The sequence below is a fragment of the Sinohyriopsis cumingii genome, chromosome 7 (genome assembly GCF_028554795.1).
Source record: "Sinohyriopsis cumingii isolate HCF-2022 chromosome 7, ASM2855479v2, whole genome shotgun sequence".
NCBI lineage: Eukaryota > Metazoa > Mollusca > Bivalvia > Unionida > Unionidae > Sinohyriopsis > Sinohyriopsis cumingii.
In genome coordinates this window covers 76,551,570-76,572,999 of record NC_142967.1, presented here as the reverse complement: position 1 = coordinate 76,572,999, position 21,430 = coordinate 76,551,570, and the positions used below count along the sequence as shown (strand labels likewise).

The 21,430-nt window shown below is 35.3% G+C and overlaps 1 protein-coding gene and 1 non-coding gene across 2 annotated transcripts in view; both read left to right on the top strand.

Annotated features, from left to right (window-relative positions):
• LOC149795552 (sulfotransferase 1C2-like) overlaps positions 1–21,430 on the top strand; it is a 61,136-nt gene that overhangs the window by 7,082 nt on the left and 32,624 nt on the right. Inside the window, exons 3-5 of the mRNA XM_089965372.1 lie at positions 16,372–16,498; positions 19,111–19,205; positions 20,350–20,533. Coding sequence (XP_089821498.1) covers positions 16,372–16,498; positions 19,111–19,205; positions 20,350–20,533 — 406 coding nt within the window. The remainder of the gene's footprint in view (positions 1–16,371; positions 16,499–19,110; positions 19,206–20,349; positions 20,534–21,430) is intronic.
• Trnas-cga (transfer RNA serine (anticodon CGA)) lies at positions 278–354 on the top strand. The gene has a single exon. It is a non-coding gene; the product is annotated as a tRNA-Ser (tRNA).

The following is a 21,430-nucleotide window of genomic DNA, read 5'->3' as shown; positions in this document are numbered from 1 at the left end:
TGTTTGCTATTTTCTTTTGGGTTTTCTCTCAGTTAATGTAGATATGAAGTATAGAGTGCAGAGGTTCGCCTAGAAGTTTAGTAATTTCAGTTTGGTAGTTTGGGAGATCTAGTATTTCTTTATTTAGCTTCCAGTGTCCTTTGCCCCATTTATTAGGGCGTTTGATCATATAGTTTAATGTTATGGCCTTATGATTCGCTATTTGTTGCTTTTATATATCACAATTTATTATGCTTTGTTTATGATTGTTGTTCATGTAAAATTTGTCAATTCTAGAGACCGCTCCGGTGGCCTAGTGGTTAGAGCGTCCGCCTCGAATGCGGGAGGTCGTGGGTTCGATCCCCGGCCGAGTCATACCAAAGACTTACAAAAAGAAATGGTACTAACAGCTGCCTCGCTTGGCGCTCAGCATTAAGAGGTTAGTGTTAGGACTGGTCGGCCCGGTGTCAGGATAATGTGACTGGGTGGGACATCATGCTACATGTCTGCGGCATGATGCCCCAGTGCTAGACATCACTATAAACTGCCACATTGCAGACATCGCAGCGATATGACTGAAAATTGTTAAAGCTACGTTAAAAATCCAAATCACACACACACATACACACACTCAGTTCTAGAGGCATAATTTGTTCTTGTATATGTGAAGACTGCTCTACGTAGGTGCCTAAAAGAATCGGTTAATTGACTGTTTATTGTAAAGTTGTTAATATGGGGAAGAATATCTTTGTCCCTTTGGGTGAGTTCCCTTGTTTTGTCAATTTTAGCAGTATATCCTTTAGATAGTCCATTAAATTAAGAATACAATCTTTCTTGCGTTTGCGTATTGATGGTACATAGACATTTCAATATGAATTTTGTTCTGTACTAGGTTTATTTGTCTTCCCTTCAGAAAATCTGGGGTATTTGAGATATTTTGCACTTATAAGTATTCCTGCTTATTTGGTCTTTTTTGATGATAAAGACAGCATTTAGTCTGTCCTCTATATAGTTTGTAACTACTTTTTCTATGTTACGTATTTCCTGAATGCAAATTATGTTGAAAGTTTTTGCTGTGTAAATTAGTTTCTTTGCCTTTTCGAAGTTTAGTCCATTTGTGTTGATTGATAGTATTATAAGAATATTATTTTTGTAGCATCCATTTTAAAAAGGGGGGTTAGTGTGGCAATGTAATAAAGGTGGTCTTCGTGTTTGCATTATGTATATGTTTTGTTGATTTAGATTAGGTGTTTTGGGTGTGTTGCTTGTTTTCGTTTTCTTTATGGTTGGTGTTGTTGTTGTTGTTGGTTTTGTGCATCTGGTCCGTTGTGCTATCGTTGACTGTTGGGGGTATGGTCTGTTAAGTTGTTGTCGGCGGGTCCCTTTGGTGGTTTTGGATGTTCGCTCTCTGTGGTTGTCTGAATTTGTTTTGTCGCTTTCTTTCCTTCTATGGTAAGGATGATGTCGCTTATAATAATTTCTTTACTGTTTGCTTTGGAAGATTATGCTCTTCAGTTTGGATATAAATCATTTGCATCTATAAGTAGACTTTGTACATGGAATGCTGGGAAGAAGTAGAATGACATCCACGACCATGCCATTCAAAATCATACAACAAGAAATTAAAGGCAGATACATTTAGAAACTGTGATCCATTTTGCGATTTTGAAATTGATAAAGCAAAGTATGTTAACCACGTAATTGCTACATTACCCAATTCAGGTTCAGACACCCAAATATTAGAGATAGACTACCCTGATTATGAAGTTGCCATGTAGGTATTAATGGTTAGAACTAAGTCTGCAGCAGAGAGGGTGAACAGACTTTTTGCTGAAATGTCATTTTTGAAAAATAAAGCTTCCTACATAAAAACGAAACAAAAAGGTCAATGAGGCCAAACCAAAACCTTTCACTTACAGAGAGTTTCTCTAATTGGGTTAATTTATTTTGTTATTTTGTCTTTGTCGTTAGTGTTTTTCTGAATTTGTATGAATGTTCTTTTTTTACCCACCAGACGTTTCATTGAGGTCTCACGCTCTCTGCTGCTATAATTAAATCATTATTATATCAACCAAATATCTTATCAAGACTTACACTATATCTTGTTCTGGGATCGTGCAAATTTATTGTTATAAATCCGTGTGGAGTAATTATAAAATTATATTATCAATAATGGCACCGGGTGCGGAATCTTACATGGCTAGATTATCTAAAGAAAGATTAGAAGCTATCAAAAAGTTTTTGCCTGTTCGTGATTATCTAAGATAAAAACTTCAGGAACGTCCAGAATCAAAAGTTGAATTTACAGAAGGTACAGTAACGTTATTTAAGTCTATTTCGAAGGTCACTGAAAGAATTGCAGAAGATACCGAGGCTCTTACTCCAGCAGTAAGACTAACTGCTTAGCAAACTGAAAAAGTAGCAAAAAGATCTAAACTAACAAAGAGAATTTTAAGAGATCTTCCAGCCGGAATAGCTGCTGCTCAGCCTCATCCTGTTCCTCCTCAACTTGACGAAGAACTTGAAGGTTCTGTTGGAGTAAAACCAAAAACGAAAAAGGGAAGAGTTAAACTACTTAAAACATTTCATGAAGAGATTGTTAATGCAAAAAAAGCAAAGAATCATATTTAGCTATATTTGCTGTTACGAGTTGTAGTAATAGAAATAGATTTTTAACACCTGAATATGCTGATAAACCAGTTTCAACAGATGCTTAGGAAAGTTTTTCGATTGTACAAAGGAAATAAACAAGCTAGAGCAGGTGATTTTAATTTTATTGCATATAAAGATGAAGTAAGAAAAATATCATCCCTTGGACAACAACCTAACAAACAATCTACACCTTGACTTGTATTGATCTTCAAGATAAATTGACGATAAAGGTTTTAATGCTATCGCGAATGCAAAACCGGTAGAAGTTCATGATATTGCTTTAACATATAAAAATAGGGGTAATTATGTGAGATCTAAATATGTTGATTCTTTGACAAAAAATGATTGGGTTAGTGATGTATATCTCATTTTTTCTTGACAAAGTACTCTCAAAACTGATGATCCTGATTTTCAAGGATTTAAAAGATTAGAAGAAATGGAACAACCTAGACAATTACTACAAATGATAACCGAAGATTAACCACAATCTCCTCCACCTCCTTCTCAACGTCCGCTATCTCTTCCAATTCATCAACGAAAAAAGAAAGCTTCATCTGAACATGAATTTCAGTGTCCACCACCTCCTACACATCAACAACAATTACGGCCTAGTAAAAAAGAGTCTTCAGAGGTTCTTGAAGATGAGATAATATATGAATTTACACCTGCTGATTTACAAACTATCAGGAATAAGGATCTTTATGATTTATTAAAAATTGCTGCGAGTTATGATGAAAGTAATATATATTTCAAGCCTGGAAAAGAAACTACAGATAAAGAATGGAACAACGATATATTTATGATTAAATATGCTCCCAAAGAATTTTATACCCCATAACGTCGTAAGAGATTTCATGAGAGTGTAAAAGAAGTGAAAGAACATTTATTACAAATACGACAAAAATAATGAAAAGTCTCGAATTGCTTAGAATGGCTAAAGAACAAACAGAACCAGACGCAAGAACGGGTAATGAAGCACCTGATTTACCAAAAACCGGAAGTGGATTTGGAATTTGACCTGAAAGAGTTCTTTGCCGACGTTGACCGACTAGAAATTCTGATTGGAGGAAAGCTCACTGGATATAATTCTCCAGAGATTGTTAATGAAATATCTGACATTTGTCGAAGATTATTTACAGGCGATGTTATGGATCGTACTGTTTATCATTCTCTCACTGAAGAAATTGCTGATGATTATTACAGTGACTGAAAAAAAAACAATTAATTACTCAGCATGTAATTTAAAAATGATTATACACAATTCTAAACGTAGACCTGTAATAGTTAGGGTAGTAAATTCACGATTACCAACTTATAAAGCAATTTACGGAGATGGACTCGGTGGTGTCGTTATGGGTTTATTCAGAAGGATAGCTCCAACAGCAATGCGATCGCAAACCAGTGGGAATTAAAGCTATTGACGTTATTCGTGATAAACGTATTAGTGCTGTTGGTAATGTTGATACTAAGCTTTCTTCAGCGATTAAAAAAGATTAGCTCGATTATTGCGAAAAAACCCACAGCCACCAGTAAAATTACCAGCACTGAAGTTATGGCTGCAAAAATCAGTAAAATAATAAATCAAGCTGCAAATGAAAAACTGGCGGAATTGTTTGATATACCCCAGTCAGAAAAAGAACCCCCCCCCCCAGCAAGTTTAATAGCAGGAAGTGGTCTTCGTTTTAGACGATAATAATTATAATAAAATGTTTAAGCGTATATCTGATACAGCGTTTGATATATACGCAGCAGTTCTCAAAATATGTATCTACACGTGATTATCAATATTATTCTTACGACGCACGTATATCAGATCAGCGTGGTCGAATCAAATTATAAGTTCAAGATACAATCAGATATTTCTTACTTTCTAAAGCGTTTATTGAAGTAGAAGGTAGAATTTTGCAAGATGATGGTAAAGGAGTTGCAGTTGGTGATATAGTTGGTTTTGTTAACAATGGTAGCAATGCGTTGTTTGACACAGCTACGTACATGTTTGACGGAAGAAATATTGAAATAATTCAAAAAGATGTTGATGTTCCTACGACAATACTTGGACTTGCAAGATATTCAGACGATTATACAAGATCAGCCGGTCCATCAATGATGTTCGCAAAAGATACATCTAATCATCCTGATATTGATAGGAATGTTATGGGAAATGTAAGAGATGCTGCAGGAGCTGCAGCTACACCAGCAGTTATAGGAACCAATGAAAATTTCAACTTAGGCTTTGCTACACGCCGATCAATGTTAAACGGTGAAGAAGAGTTTTCATGCACAATTCCACTGTCTTATATTCCTGGATTTGTAGAGATGTTAGAAAAGTTATTTTTGGAGCTAAACATACAGTCGTACTTATAAGAAAAGCTAATGACAACGATACAATTTGGCGCTCTGCTGCTGCCCATACTTGTATAGTACGGTTAACAAAACTTTCACTGTTAATGCCCGTAATAACTCCATCGATTGCTGAATAAAAAAAAGTTAATTAGTTTTATGAATTCAGGTGGAAAGGCATTGATATCATGTGTAACATTAACTACATACAGCGTTCAAAGTAATGTTGCAGGGTTATTTGCATGGCATGTAGCATCACAACAAGAAGTGTCTGCACCGAGACATATATTTATTGCTTTACATAATGTTAATCGACTGGATTCTCAAGAACGTGGTAATATGATATTTGGCACACTTGCAATTAGTGAAGATTCGTTACGGATAAATAGTGAGCGATAACCATCTGAAGATATAATATTAAAATTTTGACCGAAATCATGTAGCACGTGCATGGGACGTGATCAAATTATAGATACTGTTTTACAGATATCTCAACTGGATTTTATAACGTTATATCCGATCTGTTATTTTGCATTGGAACATCTTGATTTGTTCAATCTGTTGTTGATATTCACTTTCGAGCTCGTGTAAATCTAGGCACTGGTGTTAATTAAAGAACAGTTGCTGTCATACTCAGCGACAAAACAATGTTACTTGAAGGTGTTGGTGGACGAATGAGAGTTGTTGATGCTCCAGTAGAACACATGTAATTAAATCACTCGCGATGTTTATAAATGTCCTATGATGATGTTAGCGTCAGTCTGACTCCTGGTTAGATTAAAACACTTCAATCAAATGCAGCTAAAAATTGCGGAATAAAAATATCAAATCAAACATTTAAATAACGCCAAACAATCAAAAACAGGCGTTAAACTCAATCTTTCTGCTGGTGCTATTAAAGACTCAATTAAAACGGGCGGTATAATTCCAATTTTTTAAATTTTACCAGCGTTATTAACTTCGGCAGCTCGACCTGTCCCAAAGGCTTTCAGTACTCCGTTTTGTAATATTTATAATATCTACCACGATCTCACTGCATTATCCACTGACTTCGTCATTTTTTCGACCGCGCTTGAGATTGAGAGGATACGAATTTGTTAACTTCAATATCTTTTACAGTAACCAAAAATTGGAACATAGCTTGTTGGATGAGTTTTATGACTCTGTACTGTCCTGGTAGTGTATCTCTATCTTCAAACTTACAAGTTTGCAATGGTTCAAAATTACAAATAGTTTATTCTGGATCATATATATATATATATATATATATATATATATATATATATATATATATATTCCGAAGTTTCTCCAAAAACAATAAAAGCCTCAAATTGATTAAATAACCGTTCTATCATAATTAATTAATTACTAAATGATGACGAAAATATTAAATGGAGTAAAACGTATTAGAACAAGCGACATAACTACTTAATCACTCTTCCAGTTATCTCCCTTCAACAATACGGAAATGTAATATTTGTTCATATTTGTTTGAAAAAGCCGATTTGGTTATATGTTCTGGGACGCACTCAACCAAGCGCATGCAAATATCAAAATATTTGCCAGCTGAGTTCATTGATTGACGCCAGTATCTGTATTTGTAGATTTAATCGCTATTTTTGTAGCTGTTTTATATCTCCAAGTATTTCCAAACCTGCATTTTTGGATTTTGCGTGACAGCTCGCAAATTATCTGAAAGGTTATTGAGTTTTGCTCCAACAATATGATTGATCACAAGACTGTCTTCGAATTCTCAGTGATAACATTCGTAAATTAATTTATGATAAAGATTCCCGGTACTAAATATCAGATAACCAGTATGAATGACATAACCAACTGGTTGGTTTAGGCTTCATACGTTTTGGTGATAGGATGCTTTACAAATTCATTTTCTTCCATTTGTTTTTAATAATATAATTTTATAAATGATAATTTGTCTGAATTGTTATTTTTTATAACTTTGTCATTATTGTCGTTGTTATTTTGTTTATCATAATATCTTTTGAGCTCTGTATTGTTTTAACCACCACTTTGCACACATAACTGCGCGTTTCCTGTAACTCCAACGCCACACCTTAGACACAATTTAGGTCCTTGGTAAATGATAACCGCAGAATTCGCTTACACAAGCTTTGTCACATGGAGTTGTAGAGCCTATTATAAACCATCTGCATTTGTTCCTTGATTGAATCTGTGTGTGTGTGTGTGTGTATATATATATATTACAAAACAAAGGTAATTGTTTGCTTGTATTATACAGCTTTCAACAACGGAAGAAAACAACTATAAATATAATGAAGTAACTGACATGATTCTTTGTTTGTATTTAATCTATGTTGAATGAGTAGTTTTGATTCATATTCTTTGAACGTTTTGAATTTTAATTCTTGTTATTAGTACCTTGGTTAATCTGCATGTATCATTTCAAAATAATATAATGTTGTATATTCTTTTTTTCTAATGCACTTGTACACACAAGAAGTTCTAAAACTGATGATAAAGTCGAAATGTTTATAAATTAGTAAATAACATGCTGTCCTGAAATATTCATGAATCATTTACTTTACAAGAGGAGTTTGGTAGTTAACTAAACATCCAGTAATTTGAACAACTTTTCATGCTACAGCCTTAGTGGGAGAGTAGTACTTATGATCGTAAACCTTTTCATTTGCTTATTTGCTCTTTCAACGTGAATACGAATACGCGCACACGCGCAAGCCATTATGACATGATTTCTTATGAGGTGTCAGTCGATCTGTCTGTCATAAAAATGGTGGAGTGTTCAAATCAACTCTGCGAGACATTAAAAAATCTTTAATCAAAAACCCTCTTTCCGAAATCACCACATTTTCTGGCTCAAATAAATTATTTAACAAAAATATCATTGTCCGGAATGATTACTTTGCACACTTCTGAGAAAAATGTTATTGGTCCTGTCGGTGAAATTCCAATAAAGCATTTTAGTGTAGCATGGATTGTATAGGAAGATTACATGCTACCTTGTTCAGCAAAGTTCCTAGATGACTGAATAAATATTTCAAAGCAGTCTTTGATAACCATTACATTTTTTAAGCAAGCAGGCAAATTTTCCTTAATAAGCATCTTTGATGGAAACATTTTTTCTCTTCATTCCGTCTTCTTGACAAAAATAGAATCCATGTATTGAGAGTGATAGAAATGACTCCAAATCTATATGTTACATTTTTATTTGGATACCGTAGTCTTAAACTTCATCAAGGTGAACGGGTGACACTTTTTTGCAAATGTAATCTTTTGCTTGACTCTTTGGTTTGGTTGTTTGCAGTTCCCTCGTCAGCATGTTTAATTATTGATCTGATCTCCAAAGACAGTTAAAGATATGGTTAAATCGATTAACATATATTCCAGTGTAATTTTTAAATTGTTATGTTTTTAGATAGATTATAAACTTAAAATCTGTTGATGATGCAAAATGTCTTTTTTGAAGGACTTGCCCATCCTTTTTGAGTCATTGTTTCTGATTCTCCTGTCTGTAACCACAGCACTGATATAGTAGGTGGTTTTTGTCCCGGCATCATAAACAGGGGTTGCTCTCTATATGATGGCCTCTTCTGGTATCTACAAACAAATCAGAAGACTTACGTAATCAATTTACATGAACAGAACGTGGGGGAGGGGGTAAGCCAACCACCAAAAGCCCATCCGAGCCTTGGATGTAAGCCTGTTGGCGCCCCAAAACAATGATTAATTAGCAAAAGGAGATGACCACGCCCAGCTGAATGTTCCATATATTATTTCATGGGTAATTGTTGTCTATATCGTTTATTTTTTATATTTTTTAATTTGTAATCAGCCCCCCTCCCGCCCCGTGAATCCATGGGTACGACAGGAACATCCTACTGTTTTTTTTTTGTTTTATTTTTGGGGGGGTGCCTTGGCAAGTTTCACCTGGGTTAAGTTACGTTTTCGTCAATTACCCTCTCATTGATATTTCAATATCTTCTCAGCCTATCACAGTTGTCTCCCCAATAATAATAATAATGTTTTTTTTTTTTAGTTTTTACAAACGACGATTCACGTAATTCGAACCCGACTAACGGGTCGCTGAACAAACGTCCAACCCGCGCTAACCTCTACACTACCGAGCCAATTGTAAGAAATATATTTAGGAACTGATATATAAAAATATCCACAGCGACAATAACACAACAGGCGTGTTTAAATCGTGCGTGACTTAATTAAGATAACACTGTAATTTATTAGCATTATTTAAATACCAGCTGGCTTTTATCAATGCATCGATTTGTGTCGGACTATACCACTATGCTGCTAAAACGTGTTATTTATAGGTCATTGAACTGGATATACGTCACTGGAAATTCCAGTGTTAGCGGAATGCGAAGCATTTCCAGCAAGAGGTTCTGATTGGTCGTTTAGTATGTAAAAATAAATATGGTACATTACTATATATACTGAGATATTGTCTATCCACTAACCGGTGATGTGTAATTTAATCGTTGTTGTAATAATATTAATAACGAGTGACAATTAGAGGCAATTAAGAAATACGTCCCCTTCCCGTGATTCTGTGAAACAAGCAGCTAGAACAACGTCAGGAACCTCAAGTGGAATTAACAGAAGGTACAGGAAATTTATTTAAACGAATTATGGAACTAACTAAACAATTTAGTACAGAAGCTGACGCAACACAAAAAATGTCAGAGACATTATCGGCGGATATTGCTGATCGTCTTCAACCCCCCGAACCCCTAGCAACCTGTTCAGCCACCACCCAGAGATGAAACGCCTCATAAACCACCGCCAAAAGTTAGAACTAACATGATATAAAATCACTGAGAAAGGTATTGCCGCTATCAGTGGTCTAAAGCAAAGGCTTGATATTGCCGCGTTTGGATACAGTAGACGTTACAGTATGTAAAACATGAACATATTTTGGGCCAAAGCCATATATCGCTCTGCTTTTAATATTTAGCCACTTATATCTAAGGAGGATATTAAAGATTTTAAAATCTTTGACCACGAGGTAGAGGGAGATGTTAAAAGAGCACAGCAAGAAATGGAAGTAAACGGAAAGGAATGCAATGTCAACTTAAAGAAGCGAAAGAAAGTAGACAATCGGGTGTAAAAACTAGATCTAGAGTAAGAAAAAGAGAGCAGAAAAAAAAAAAACATGGAAGGGGCTAACACATGATGTGCAAGCACATCGTTGTCGAAAGAAAACACACCTCTTCAGTAATTTACGATAAACTTTCCCCCATAAAGTCTTCTCTGTTGTTGATTGACTAGAAATTTTGATTGGTGGAGGGAGCGCCGGCAATAATTCAACCGAAACCATGAATGAAGTAGCTGCATTTTGTCAACGTTTATTTACCGGTGGCGTCATGGATAACAGCGTTTCTTGGGCACTAGCACACGAAATTACCGACAATTACTTCAGTGATTGAACACTTAAATGGCCAGTAACAAAATACCATGATTATACACAATAATCAACGCGTACCTGTGATGGTCAGGGTGATACTCTCACGATTACCAATATATAAAGTTATCTACGGAGATGGTATTGTTGTTCTAGGTTTGTTCAGAAGCAATTCCGATTGCGAAAAATGAGGAATGAGAGCCATGGGCGTTGTTCATGATAAATATATTGGCACTGTTGGTGGTGCCACTGGTAAAGCAGTCTCAACAGTCCGAGAGAGACTCGGGCGATTAATACGATGTAAACAGCATCTGCAGCCAATAAAACCGCCCAGCATCGAAGTGATGCCAGAAAGCTCAGTAAAATAATAAATCAAGCTGCAAACGAGCAGTTAAAAGAATTAACTGGCGTGCTGTCACCCAGCCTGCCACTAACAAGACAACAAGCCGCAAAAGAATGACTAAAGGTTTTAGCTTTCGTACCGTCACCTAGCTTTCCACTCACAAGACAACAAACTGCCGAGAAAAAAAAAATATAGTTGCAATTATGATAGCAGGAGAGGCTGGCTAGATGTCGTTTTAGACAACCAATAATATAATAAAATGTTTAAGTGCTGAATGTAAACGTTAGACTGACAAAAGTTTATTGAAGATGCCAACAATGATGCAATAAATTGTCGGAGAACAACGGATGCTGTCTTTCTTACTTTCATAGACAGTTGCAGAAAATCAACGTTGCTTCGGTGGACGATGACCTTACACAGTATTTAGAGAAATGTTGCTGGGTTATTTACATTGTATGTAGCACCAGCGCGGGGAGTTTCAGCACCAAAACACATATTCATAGCGCTTCAGGAAAACGCCCGATCTGGTTCGCAGATACGAAACACGGTTGTATTTGACACACTCGGGATCGATGGAGTTTCTCTGAGAATAAATGGACACTAAGAACCATCTGAATAACTGTTGCATGATTTTGAGAACAATCATGCTGCTCATGCGTATCATGGCTTGATGACATTCACTGGGCATAATCAGAATATTAATTCTGGTTTTCAGAAATCTCAACTGGATTTTACAATGCTATATCCGATCTTTCATTTCTCACTGAAACTCTTGGATTTGTTCAGACAGTCAGTAGTTCACATACATTTTTGAGCTCATGTAGCACGACTACCAGTAGCTGCTGTAGCTTATAGGGCCATCGCGTTAATATATTCAGACAAAACAAGTCTGATAAGTTTTGTCAGTCTCACTTTTCCATCCAGCGCTGCAGTTGTCCTTTCGAACAAGTACAAATGTACAAATGTGTTGCTCAAAGATGTTGCCAGATGAATGAGAATAGTTTATACACCCGTGGAAAACATGTAATTAAACCGTTTATGTTATATAAATTGTCATAATCAACACGTCAATATTACACTGACACCTGGTCAGATTTAAAAGCTGTAATTAGCTTCAAAAAGGAATTGTGGAACAATGATATCGTTGAATGAACGTCAGCTCAAACACTGCAATGACACAAAGAAACCAAAACTGGTGTGATTCTTGATCTCTCCGCGAATGCGATTAATGATAAAGTATGGACGGGTGGTATATTCACACACCTAGCATCGATGCCAGCACTGATTGCAGTTGCAGTCCCAGCTGTTGAAAAGTAGCCACACTCGGTGCAGTAAGAACAGTTGTTGCTACGGCACTGAAAAAGCAAAAGGACAAGGTTTAAAAATTTCAAAAAAGGGACGGGGTCTAAGATTGCGAGGAATTTGGTACGGTCATGCCATGAACGTTTCGCTGAAATACCCCATGTCAAATTTACTTGATGCTGCCAGGCAATTAAATATTTAAAAATTCAGAGGTGTTTTGATGTTTGAACAGTTGCCCTAAAAACCGAACCGTGTTGAAATTGGGATCATTAATCTCGATGGCTGTTCTGGTCCAAGTACTCATTGGGATGTATTCGAGATTGATCCACGTGGTGTTGTCTATTTTGATTCGTATGGATTGTGACCACCAAAGTATTTTTTAAGATACTTGAGCAGCAGTGATTCCGTCTGGTATTCAACATTATCAAAGCAGACATTAACGGAGCCATCTGGTCCAGAAGTACTTGCTGTACTTAACTCTGTGTCAAGGTCATAAGCAGCTCCGCATACAGTCGTGCACGAGTACTATAGCGGTCGTTTTGAACAGGTTAATAATTTAAAATGGTATATATTTACGGATGATTTGTTAGAAGTAAGGTCCCCGGTGGCAATGATTTGTCAAAATATGCAATACGAGATGAATTTGCTGATCTTGTGACTCTCACCGGGATTGACCGGGATGAGGCTGTTGTTTTTCAAGATCAGCAGACCAGATAAAAACCAAGACTATTAGGTGGGTGGACAGTATCCAACGAGGTTTAAGTGGCTCTGACGATAAAATCCCGGTATTTGCTAATAGTTGAAAGATCGGAGACTCAAACGTGTCAGTCTCGGCGATCCGCATTGAGATCAGAACTGCTAAACTCAACACGAACGAAAATAGAATTGTTGTTCTGAGAGAACCGACATCAGACGATGACACTGCAACGAAGAAGTAGATGAAAGCTAAGGATACCGCGATGAATACGGCCTTAACGACAACGATTGAAAATTAACCACTTTGCCATCTGAGTATGATGTTCATGTCAGCGCGTGTACGACTCTTCGAAGAAGACATAATAGGCTTTGTCAAGTCAGTCCTGATTTCTTCGGAAATCGAATGAACGCTGGTGTTATGCTCGCTGACATCGACGAGAAAATCAAAACGATTGGCGCTGGTGTAATTCTTTAGGCCCCTTTCCTTCCACCAAATGACTTTACTCTGATATGATGAAGCTGTAATTGTGCCAGTACCATCTCAAGTGACCGACTGCCCCCCCCCCCCTTCCAGGTGAAATGGGCGCTTTTATCGGAGTTCGAAAACCACCATTGATTTCCGGCTGCGTTGACGACACTGATATTATCGTGGTTGTCGGCGGTGTTGTGTTTGCGATAATATATTTCAATCGGATAGTTATTTCTGCGATCATTATTATCTCCGCATAAACAACATTGTTGTTGACTATTATAAGTCTGCGGTATTTATTTTTTGTTTTGTCGTGTGCTCGCCGATGATTTTTTTCACAGCAATGACTTACACACACATGCTCGATTATATCTGTAAAATTGTGTTGGATCAATTTTCGCCATGTATAGCCAGCCTATCGTGTGCTAAAAAATGGCGTTAAACACTGCAACAGCAATATCAACAACGCCAGTGGATATGAAGATGTTTTAGTGTACTACAAAATTTTGACAATATATATATGGTAAAATTAATTGCATGATATGCTGGCTAAGAGAGACAATACCTTTGATGTTGTGGGCAGCATGAGGGGGACAGTTTATGTGTCCACTATGTAAAGTCTGTTAATAAACATGACATAAACCAAAATGTAATACTGTGACACAACTTTGCTCACTCAAGTTTGATACATTCATGAATATTCAAGTGTATATAGTAACCACCTGAATATATAGTTATATCCCTGTTTAAGAAGATATATTCTAATATTTCTCCTGTATTTCTTTATTATAAAACACGTTCTGCAATATCGGTTGTGAAATTTGAAATACTTCAAATGTCCACTGCTGTTGAAATGAATTTCTGAAAAGGCGCTTAAAAATAATGGAAAGAACTAAAACAAAATCATTGACTTTGCATTTAAAATATCGACTTCGCTTTTTTGGTTTAATTACCTCTTCTTCCTTCATATTTTTTGTTTTCTTCAAATACACCGAAGTCCATAAAAAATAAGACATTTATTACGTGAGCAATGCTTGTCAGTGCCATTCAACATGGACTACATTTCTAATGTTCACGAGAGCTCCATCCCACGTGTTATTAATGCATGCAATTACAACGATTGCTGTCTTAAATGAATGATAAACAAGCTTATGCAGAATGTGCGTTTTGATTTATAAGCCATCGGTTTAGATTTGGTTACATTTGCAATAGGATATCATATAATTTATTTGGTCGAGTGTAAAATACAGAGTTTCACAGAGTATTATAAACATTTCCAAATATCTTCTCTTTTATGCAATGCACTGAATTTCTGCGGGACTCGCGGTGCTAAATCAGTTTCTATTGTAATCCTATGCAAACACCATGATATTAAAAATTCAATAACTTAACATTTCTGAGTGCTTAAGATCATACTTATATGTATCAGAATAGACACAGACATGCTGACAGCTTCTGTGTAAAGAAAACCGTGTGACTGGCAGCATTTTATAGATCTACATGTGTTTGAAACATGTACTTTGAATATCGCACTGAATAGTAAGGTACGGATTTCAGTAAGGATTCTTTCAAACTCAAGTCTGTAAAGGGACTACAATTCTATCAATAAAATAATGTATCTTTTTCATTTACAACTAGGATAAGCTCTCAAAAGACTCTTTTCTTCTTAACAAATCTTATTGTCGTGATCCTGGCAGCCAAACCCATTTCTAGACTGGTTCCTAGTTTTCGATATTATTAGAACCGCGAGTACTGAAGTTACGGTCATCGGCACAGAGAGGGTGTGTGTGATTAGGATTTTTAACGAAGCTTTGCACAAATTTCAGACATATCGCTACGATGTCTGCAGTGTGGCTTTTTATTGTGATGTCTATTACTGGGGCATCATGCCGCAGACATGTAGCATCATGTCCCACCCAGTCATATTATCCTGACACCAGGCCGGCCAGTCCTAACACTAACCTTTTAATGCTGAGCGCCTAGCGCGGCAACTGTTAGAACCATTTTTGTAAGTTTTTGGTATGACTGGGCCGGGGTTCAAATCCACGACATCCCGCTTCCGCATACGAGGCGGACGCTCTAACCACTAGACCACCCGAGCGGGGGGGGGGGGGGAGGAGGGGACAATATATATGTTCAAACCTTTGATATTTACTTACGCATCTGTATTTTTTTAGCAAATGCACCTCGATGAGTACTTTCAAAGAGTACCTTACAATGTAAACATAGCAAAACACTGATCTCATTATGCATTTTACCTTTAAACGAGCAACCTCTATCTCCCACACAGACACACAGATAAACACACACAGAGACACACAAACACAAATACACAGAGACACACACACCAATAAACACAGACACCATCATACACAATACACACAAAGACACACAAACATGCACGCACACACACACACACACACACACACACACACACATACATACATATATATATATATATATATATATATATATATATATATATATATATATATATATATATATATATATATATATATATATATATATATATATTAGTGAGTGCCTACAAAACAATGAATGCCTATGATACTGAAGAAGCCTCTATTTGGTCAATGGTTCATATGTAAGTGTGTCAAGCCTATGCATCTGCCTTGTAATATTCCAATAGACACATTAAGTAAAAGCGTATTATTTTTCGCTCGGCATTGAGGCCATTAAAGTATGGTACATAGTACACCTGCTGCCATTTTTGTAAGGTTCGTGATTACATTATAATTAGTCTCCTAATGCTAGATCATCACACTTCTTGGTCTCATCAAGGACACCAGTATTGTTTGGTGAATTAAGGCTCAGTACAGCTCAAATATCTTCTTTTGTCAGACCTTTGTGACCCTGACCTTTGGTCTTTATATTTTAACTTGATCAATAGTCTAAATTTTATCATCAAGAGCAATATATATGCAGGTTTTATGGATTAAAAATGTAAACAAGTGCTCTGTATACCTTCAGGTGTGCGCAACATGTTCTTTTTTACGACACATGTGACTCGAAAATTACATGTTTTCCCCAGTCCAGAATGGTGATATGATCTTTTTACAATATTATATGCTGTTTACGAATCTCGTTTGATTCTGGTAGACTTATAGATCTTTTCCTTTTTTGTTTTTCTTCCCTCCGTTTTTGGGCAAGATTATCTATGTGATGAGGAATCCGAAAGATGTGGCTGTTTCAACTTACCACCTGCAGAAATACTTCAAGCAACTGAAGCCGGATGATGGTTTTGAAACATTTTGCAATGATTGGATCGAGGGGAAAGGTAAGAAAATGCCAATGTATGGGGCAATGTAAATTCTTACTCGACTAGACCGTTTCCGTTTCAGACTGGTTTCATGTATGCGCTTCTGTGTCATCAGCTGTTCTCCAACATCGACATTTCATGTGCTATGTACAGTTGTTTCTTTTTCCTTCTTTTCACGCTCACAAATATATGTGTGTATATATTGATTTATCAAGTAACAATGGTGATAACAAATGATGTGATGTACGCAAAGTGTGTCGGTCCAGTGCTTTTGAAAGGGTTTTATCATTTAGATCAAAACAATTCTCCTTGACTCGCTAACATTAACGCACAAAAAAAACGATGTTTTATTCCATTATCTGACCAACTACTTTGAAGATGGATAAGTGGAAATACCTTGCATTCATGTAACTGACATATTTTGTTTCAAAGTATGCACACACATGCAAGCAAAAATCCGGTAAGATATATATATATATATATATATATATATATATATATATATATATATATATATATATATATATAATGTTTACCTGGTGCACCACTCACAAATTGTACACATTTAAGAGCTTCATCCAAAGCTCGTATGGGCAAAATGTTCTTATTAACATTTTAGAAACAATATTTGAATTATTATATGAAAAAGTTGCTGATGGTTTCAAATAGAGTAGTACTTATCCACCAACATATATTTTCCTGACGCCTAGGAGTATTCCCTATATAAGTCCTAGAGTTTTGCCCGAAAATGTGAAACCCAAAAAGATAATTTTACAGTGATCATTCAGTTTATGGCAATGTTATTGCTATATTTAGAAAGTGTATTAGATTTTACATTTAATGCAGAAATGTCTATTCCAAATCTTGCATCCAGTTTTTAAAATATTAAAACGGCGTTTTCTCATTTTTGGCAAATGATACTGTCGTTTCCTCAACATTTATAAAAAGTTCAAATATATGTATGCCAAAGTGTGCTTTGCTTAATAGAATTATCAACAGTGTAATTAGAAGAAGAGTAGGACGAAAAAGGAAAGAATGATGAAGATGATGAATAGAGGAAACACGTTCTCCCTCATATCATCTGTGAATGCTCTTTTCACTGTAAGCATATTATTATTATTATTATTATTTCATAAAATGTACCTTTCAGTTGTTTTGCGTAAAAAATAGTCCAAACAAAGGCAAAATAGTAAAAGTATATTATACATTTTTGATAACTATCAATCAAAGAATAAGCGTCCATCCAAATAAATAGAACATTTTACAAATGACAGAACAATTGAAAACAAAAACTGTCCAATGCGTGTGATGTCACATTGTTTGCTACGGTACACAGTACCGGTTTGAGTTGGCCAATACAATGCAGTGACAGTGTTTACATTGAAATTCCAAAACTAACCATTACATTGTTGCGATATTGTTGTAAAAAGATGATTACTGGATGCAGAAATACACATATTTACTATAATGTATTTGTGACCGGATATTTGCAGTATTTGATTTGGAACATTAGACTGTACAGAAGACGAAAACAGATCTGTTTGAATCGGACTTGCCATCACATATTGACCGCGTTAATATGCTGTAGTTGGATAAGGTTCTGTCAGTTGGGGAGACAGGTTTATGTCTGTATCCTTCTGTGAACAAAGGTGTGTTTATTCACTTCAATAAGTTCACATTTAAACGACACTTGTATATAGGGTGGATTCTATGCTACAGATATACTGCCCAGCCATCCCAACCCCTACCCTCGTTATCATCTAAGCTATACCGGTAGTTTTACTTGTTGTTATTATTCTTGTCTTTGGGATTTTGCCATCTTTTCTTATTAAGAATATGTTATACATGACATAATAAACCCCGGTGTGAGTAAATTGGCAATACTGAAACAGACGAGACCATTTTTTCCAAATTCCCTTTCGCGAGTCGATTAAAAAGATATTGGCCAAAAGTGTTCCATGAAAACAAAAAATTCCAGAAGATGCGGTTAAAAAAGTAAATCAGTTAAGAAAATACTGCACAATAATTTCATGGGCTTATTTAGAGCGATAAAGTGATATGTTCACATGTATAGTATCACAAATATTAAACTGCACTCATTATAGGCAAAATGTACCGACTATATATATATATATATATATATATATATATATATATATATATATATATATATATATATATATAGTTGTATTCATTTAGCTCTAAACCCGCTTATGCTTATGATAATCTTTTCTAATGCATACATTTGTGAAATCTGATGGATTCATTCTTTATAATAAAAAGGACGAATATTTCAATTTTTTTTCAAATGAAAAAGTTTCGATTTTTTGTCTCAAAAGTCGACTTATTCTACTTACAGTGCAGCTGCTTTATTATGAGTAGATCGCACATATATATATATATATATATATATATATATATATATATATATATATATATATATATATATAATAATTATGATAATAATAATAATAATAATAATAATGATAATAATAATCTACCATAACTCGTGAATTAATATATCAAACGATCGAAAGTGTCATTGAGATTCACTTGGATGGATTGTTTTCACATTTAAACCCATCTCTTTTCTATCGATATATTTTACTCTGTTTTGTGCAATTTTACAGTTTATGCATCACCTTGGTGGCGCCATGTTAAAGATTTCTGGAAGCTGCACGGGAGAGATAATATTCTCATCATGAAATACGAAGACATTGTTAAGGTAGATAATCAGTATACCACTTTTTCCTATGTTTTACTGGATTTAGGATAAAGTAAGAACGTATTAGTTCTATTTTATGCGACTATTGTATGTTATACAACATTCCTCATTCAAGAGTTTCCAGATGTCGTCTATCAGAATATATAAAACTTATTGGAATAACTGATTTTATTATCAAAGGAACACTAGAATCTGTTGAACGCTTTTAATACTACATTTGTGAATCTGTTTTCCAAATTTGAAAATGTTGTTCATCACTTTACTGCATATAATATACAGCTGGTATGGTCACAGACACCTAAATATTTTATAAACTATAGAATCAGCCAATACCTTATGTAAAAGAACGAAGGTCGTTGTTTGGCTGACAATAATTAATAGACAATAAAAAATTTATTTTAGAATTAGCCTGAGTATGGGTAATATGAACCCATACACATTCTAATTTTATCAATGTCACCACGCAGGTTCCACCGGATCAAAACAGATATCTCACTGGGGTGGTCTTTATAGTGGCTATCTGCCAGGGAACTTTTTTAAAAATCGAGGGATGCAGCATATAATTGTATTCTTTAAACCAGTTTCCTCTCAGAAAGACCATTCCTAACATGTAAGTCTGATTACCTCAGTGTATAGTGATATGGCTCAATAAGAACGCTACTGTCACTGGGAATCGTGTTCTCTTTTATAACAGATGCATTCATTGGAAAAAGGACCAGAATAAATTACGCATAAATAATTTCTATTTTTTACAGCCGTTTTGGCTACATCTGTTTGTTATTTAAGAATTAAGTTGTTTCTAGTTGTTTTAATTACACCACTGATTATTGTCTCACTGGATTTTAAAAACAGGAATCTACGAATTCCTTTTTAAAGTGAAAAATTCTCAGTGGAACTATATGACTGAAATTGTCGAAGTCTTTTAATAAAGATGCACAGACTTTACACCAAAGTTTATCAAAAAATATTGCCTTTTTTCACAATTTTTCCAAGTGAAATTTTAATTGTGGAAAATCATTTTCAGGCTTCAAAAGAGTAATTGCGACACCACAATATTTTTGCAGGGTTCACAAATAAAAGTGTTGCTGACATGGAATAATTATTATGACAGTAAAATTAGATTGTCTTATACTCTGTTTTGAAGGACATGGAAGAAGCTGTGATCAAGATAGCCCGTTTCTTTGGGAAGACCCTGACTGACGATCAGGTCAGCCAAATTGTCAACCATTGTCAGTTTGATAAGATGAAGACCAACCAGTTTGTTAATGGTACGTGGATCGAGCGTTACAGACAGGTCAACGAGGAACATGGCTCAATTATCAGGAAAGGTAAAAACAAATCATATGTATGTATGTATGTATGTACGTATCTATGTATGCATACATTTCATGTGCTAGAGTTTCTGTTCTCTAATATAGGTGAATAGGTAGGGCTGAGCTGAAACATATTTTATTGTCATATATGAATTTGCACTACATCATCATCACAGGCATTTCGCCAATAAGAATGCGCTTTCTAACTCGTTCCGTTAGATGACTGACCCATTTTTAATCCTTTTAGGTCTTTTATTTCGATTTTAAATGAAGATTTATGTTTTAAAAGTAAATGTGTATTGCTAATAAAATGTTGATATTGATTCACATAATTTGCCAACGATAATTTTTAGTAATGATGTATTAAGGTGGATATTCTTCTGGTGAAATGGTCTCTTATACCCCAGCTGCTTCGCAACTTTCCCCATTTAACCTTTTCTTAGACCATGTTTTGGATTATAGTACAAGTCATTGAGGTAATGCAGCAAGGATTCAAGTTCGTTGATGTTTTATGGCATAAAGATACGTCATCTAAGTTATAGCTGGTAATAACAATTGCAATAAATGTACTTACCTTTCTGCATTTTGAATTTTCTCAAAATACTTTCTAAGTTATTTCTGCTAATCAGAATTACACGTGTTCCAAAAACTGATACACAGCTCTAAATTGTACTGCACTTTAAATTACATTTCCAACAGATATCACATTTCAAGGGAGAATTTAGTGAACTCCATAATGAATTTAATTTGATATTCCCTAAGAAACAATATTTAATCATGCATCTTCACGAGAATTCCATTTAAACGAATTTCATATTATTCCACTTTATGATTCCTAACTATCAATGACATAAGAGAAACAGGTGTGCACTTCGCTTCAAGGCCAGTTCTTCAGGACTCACGGTACTAATT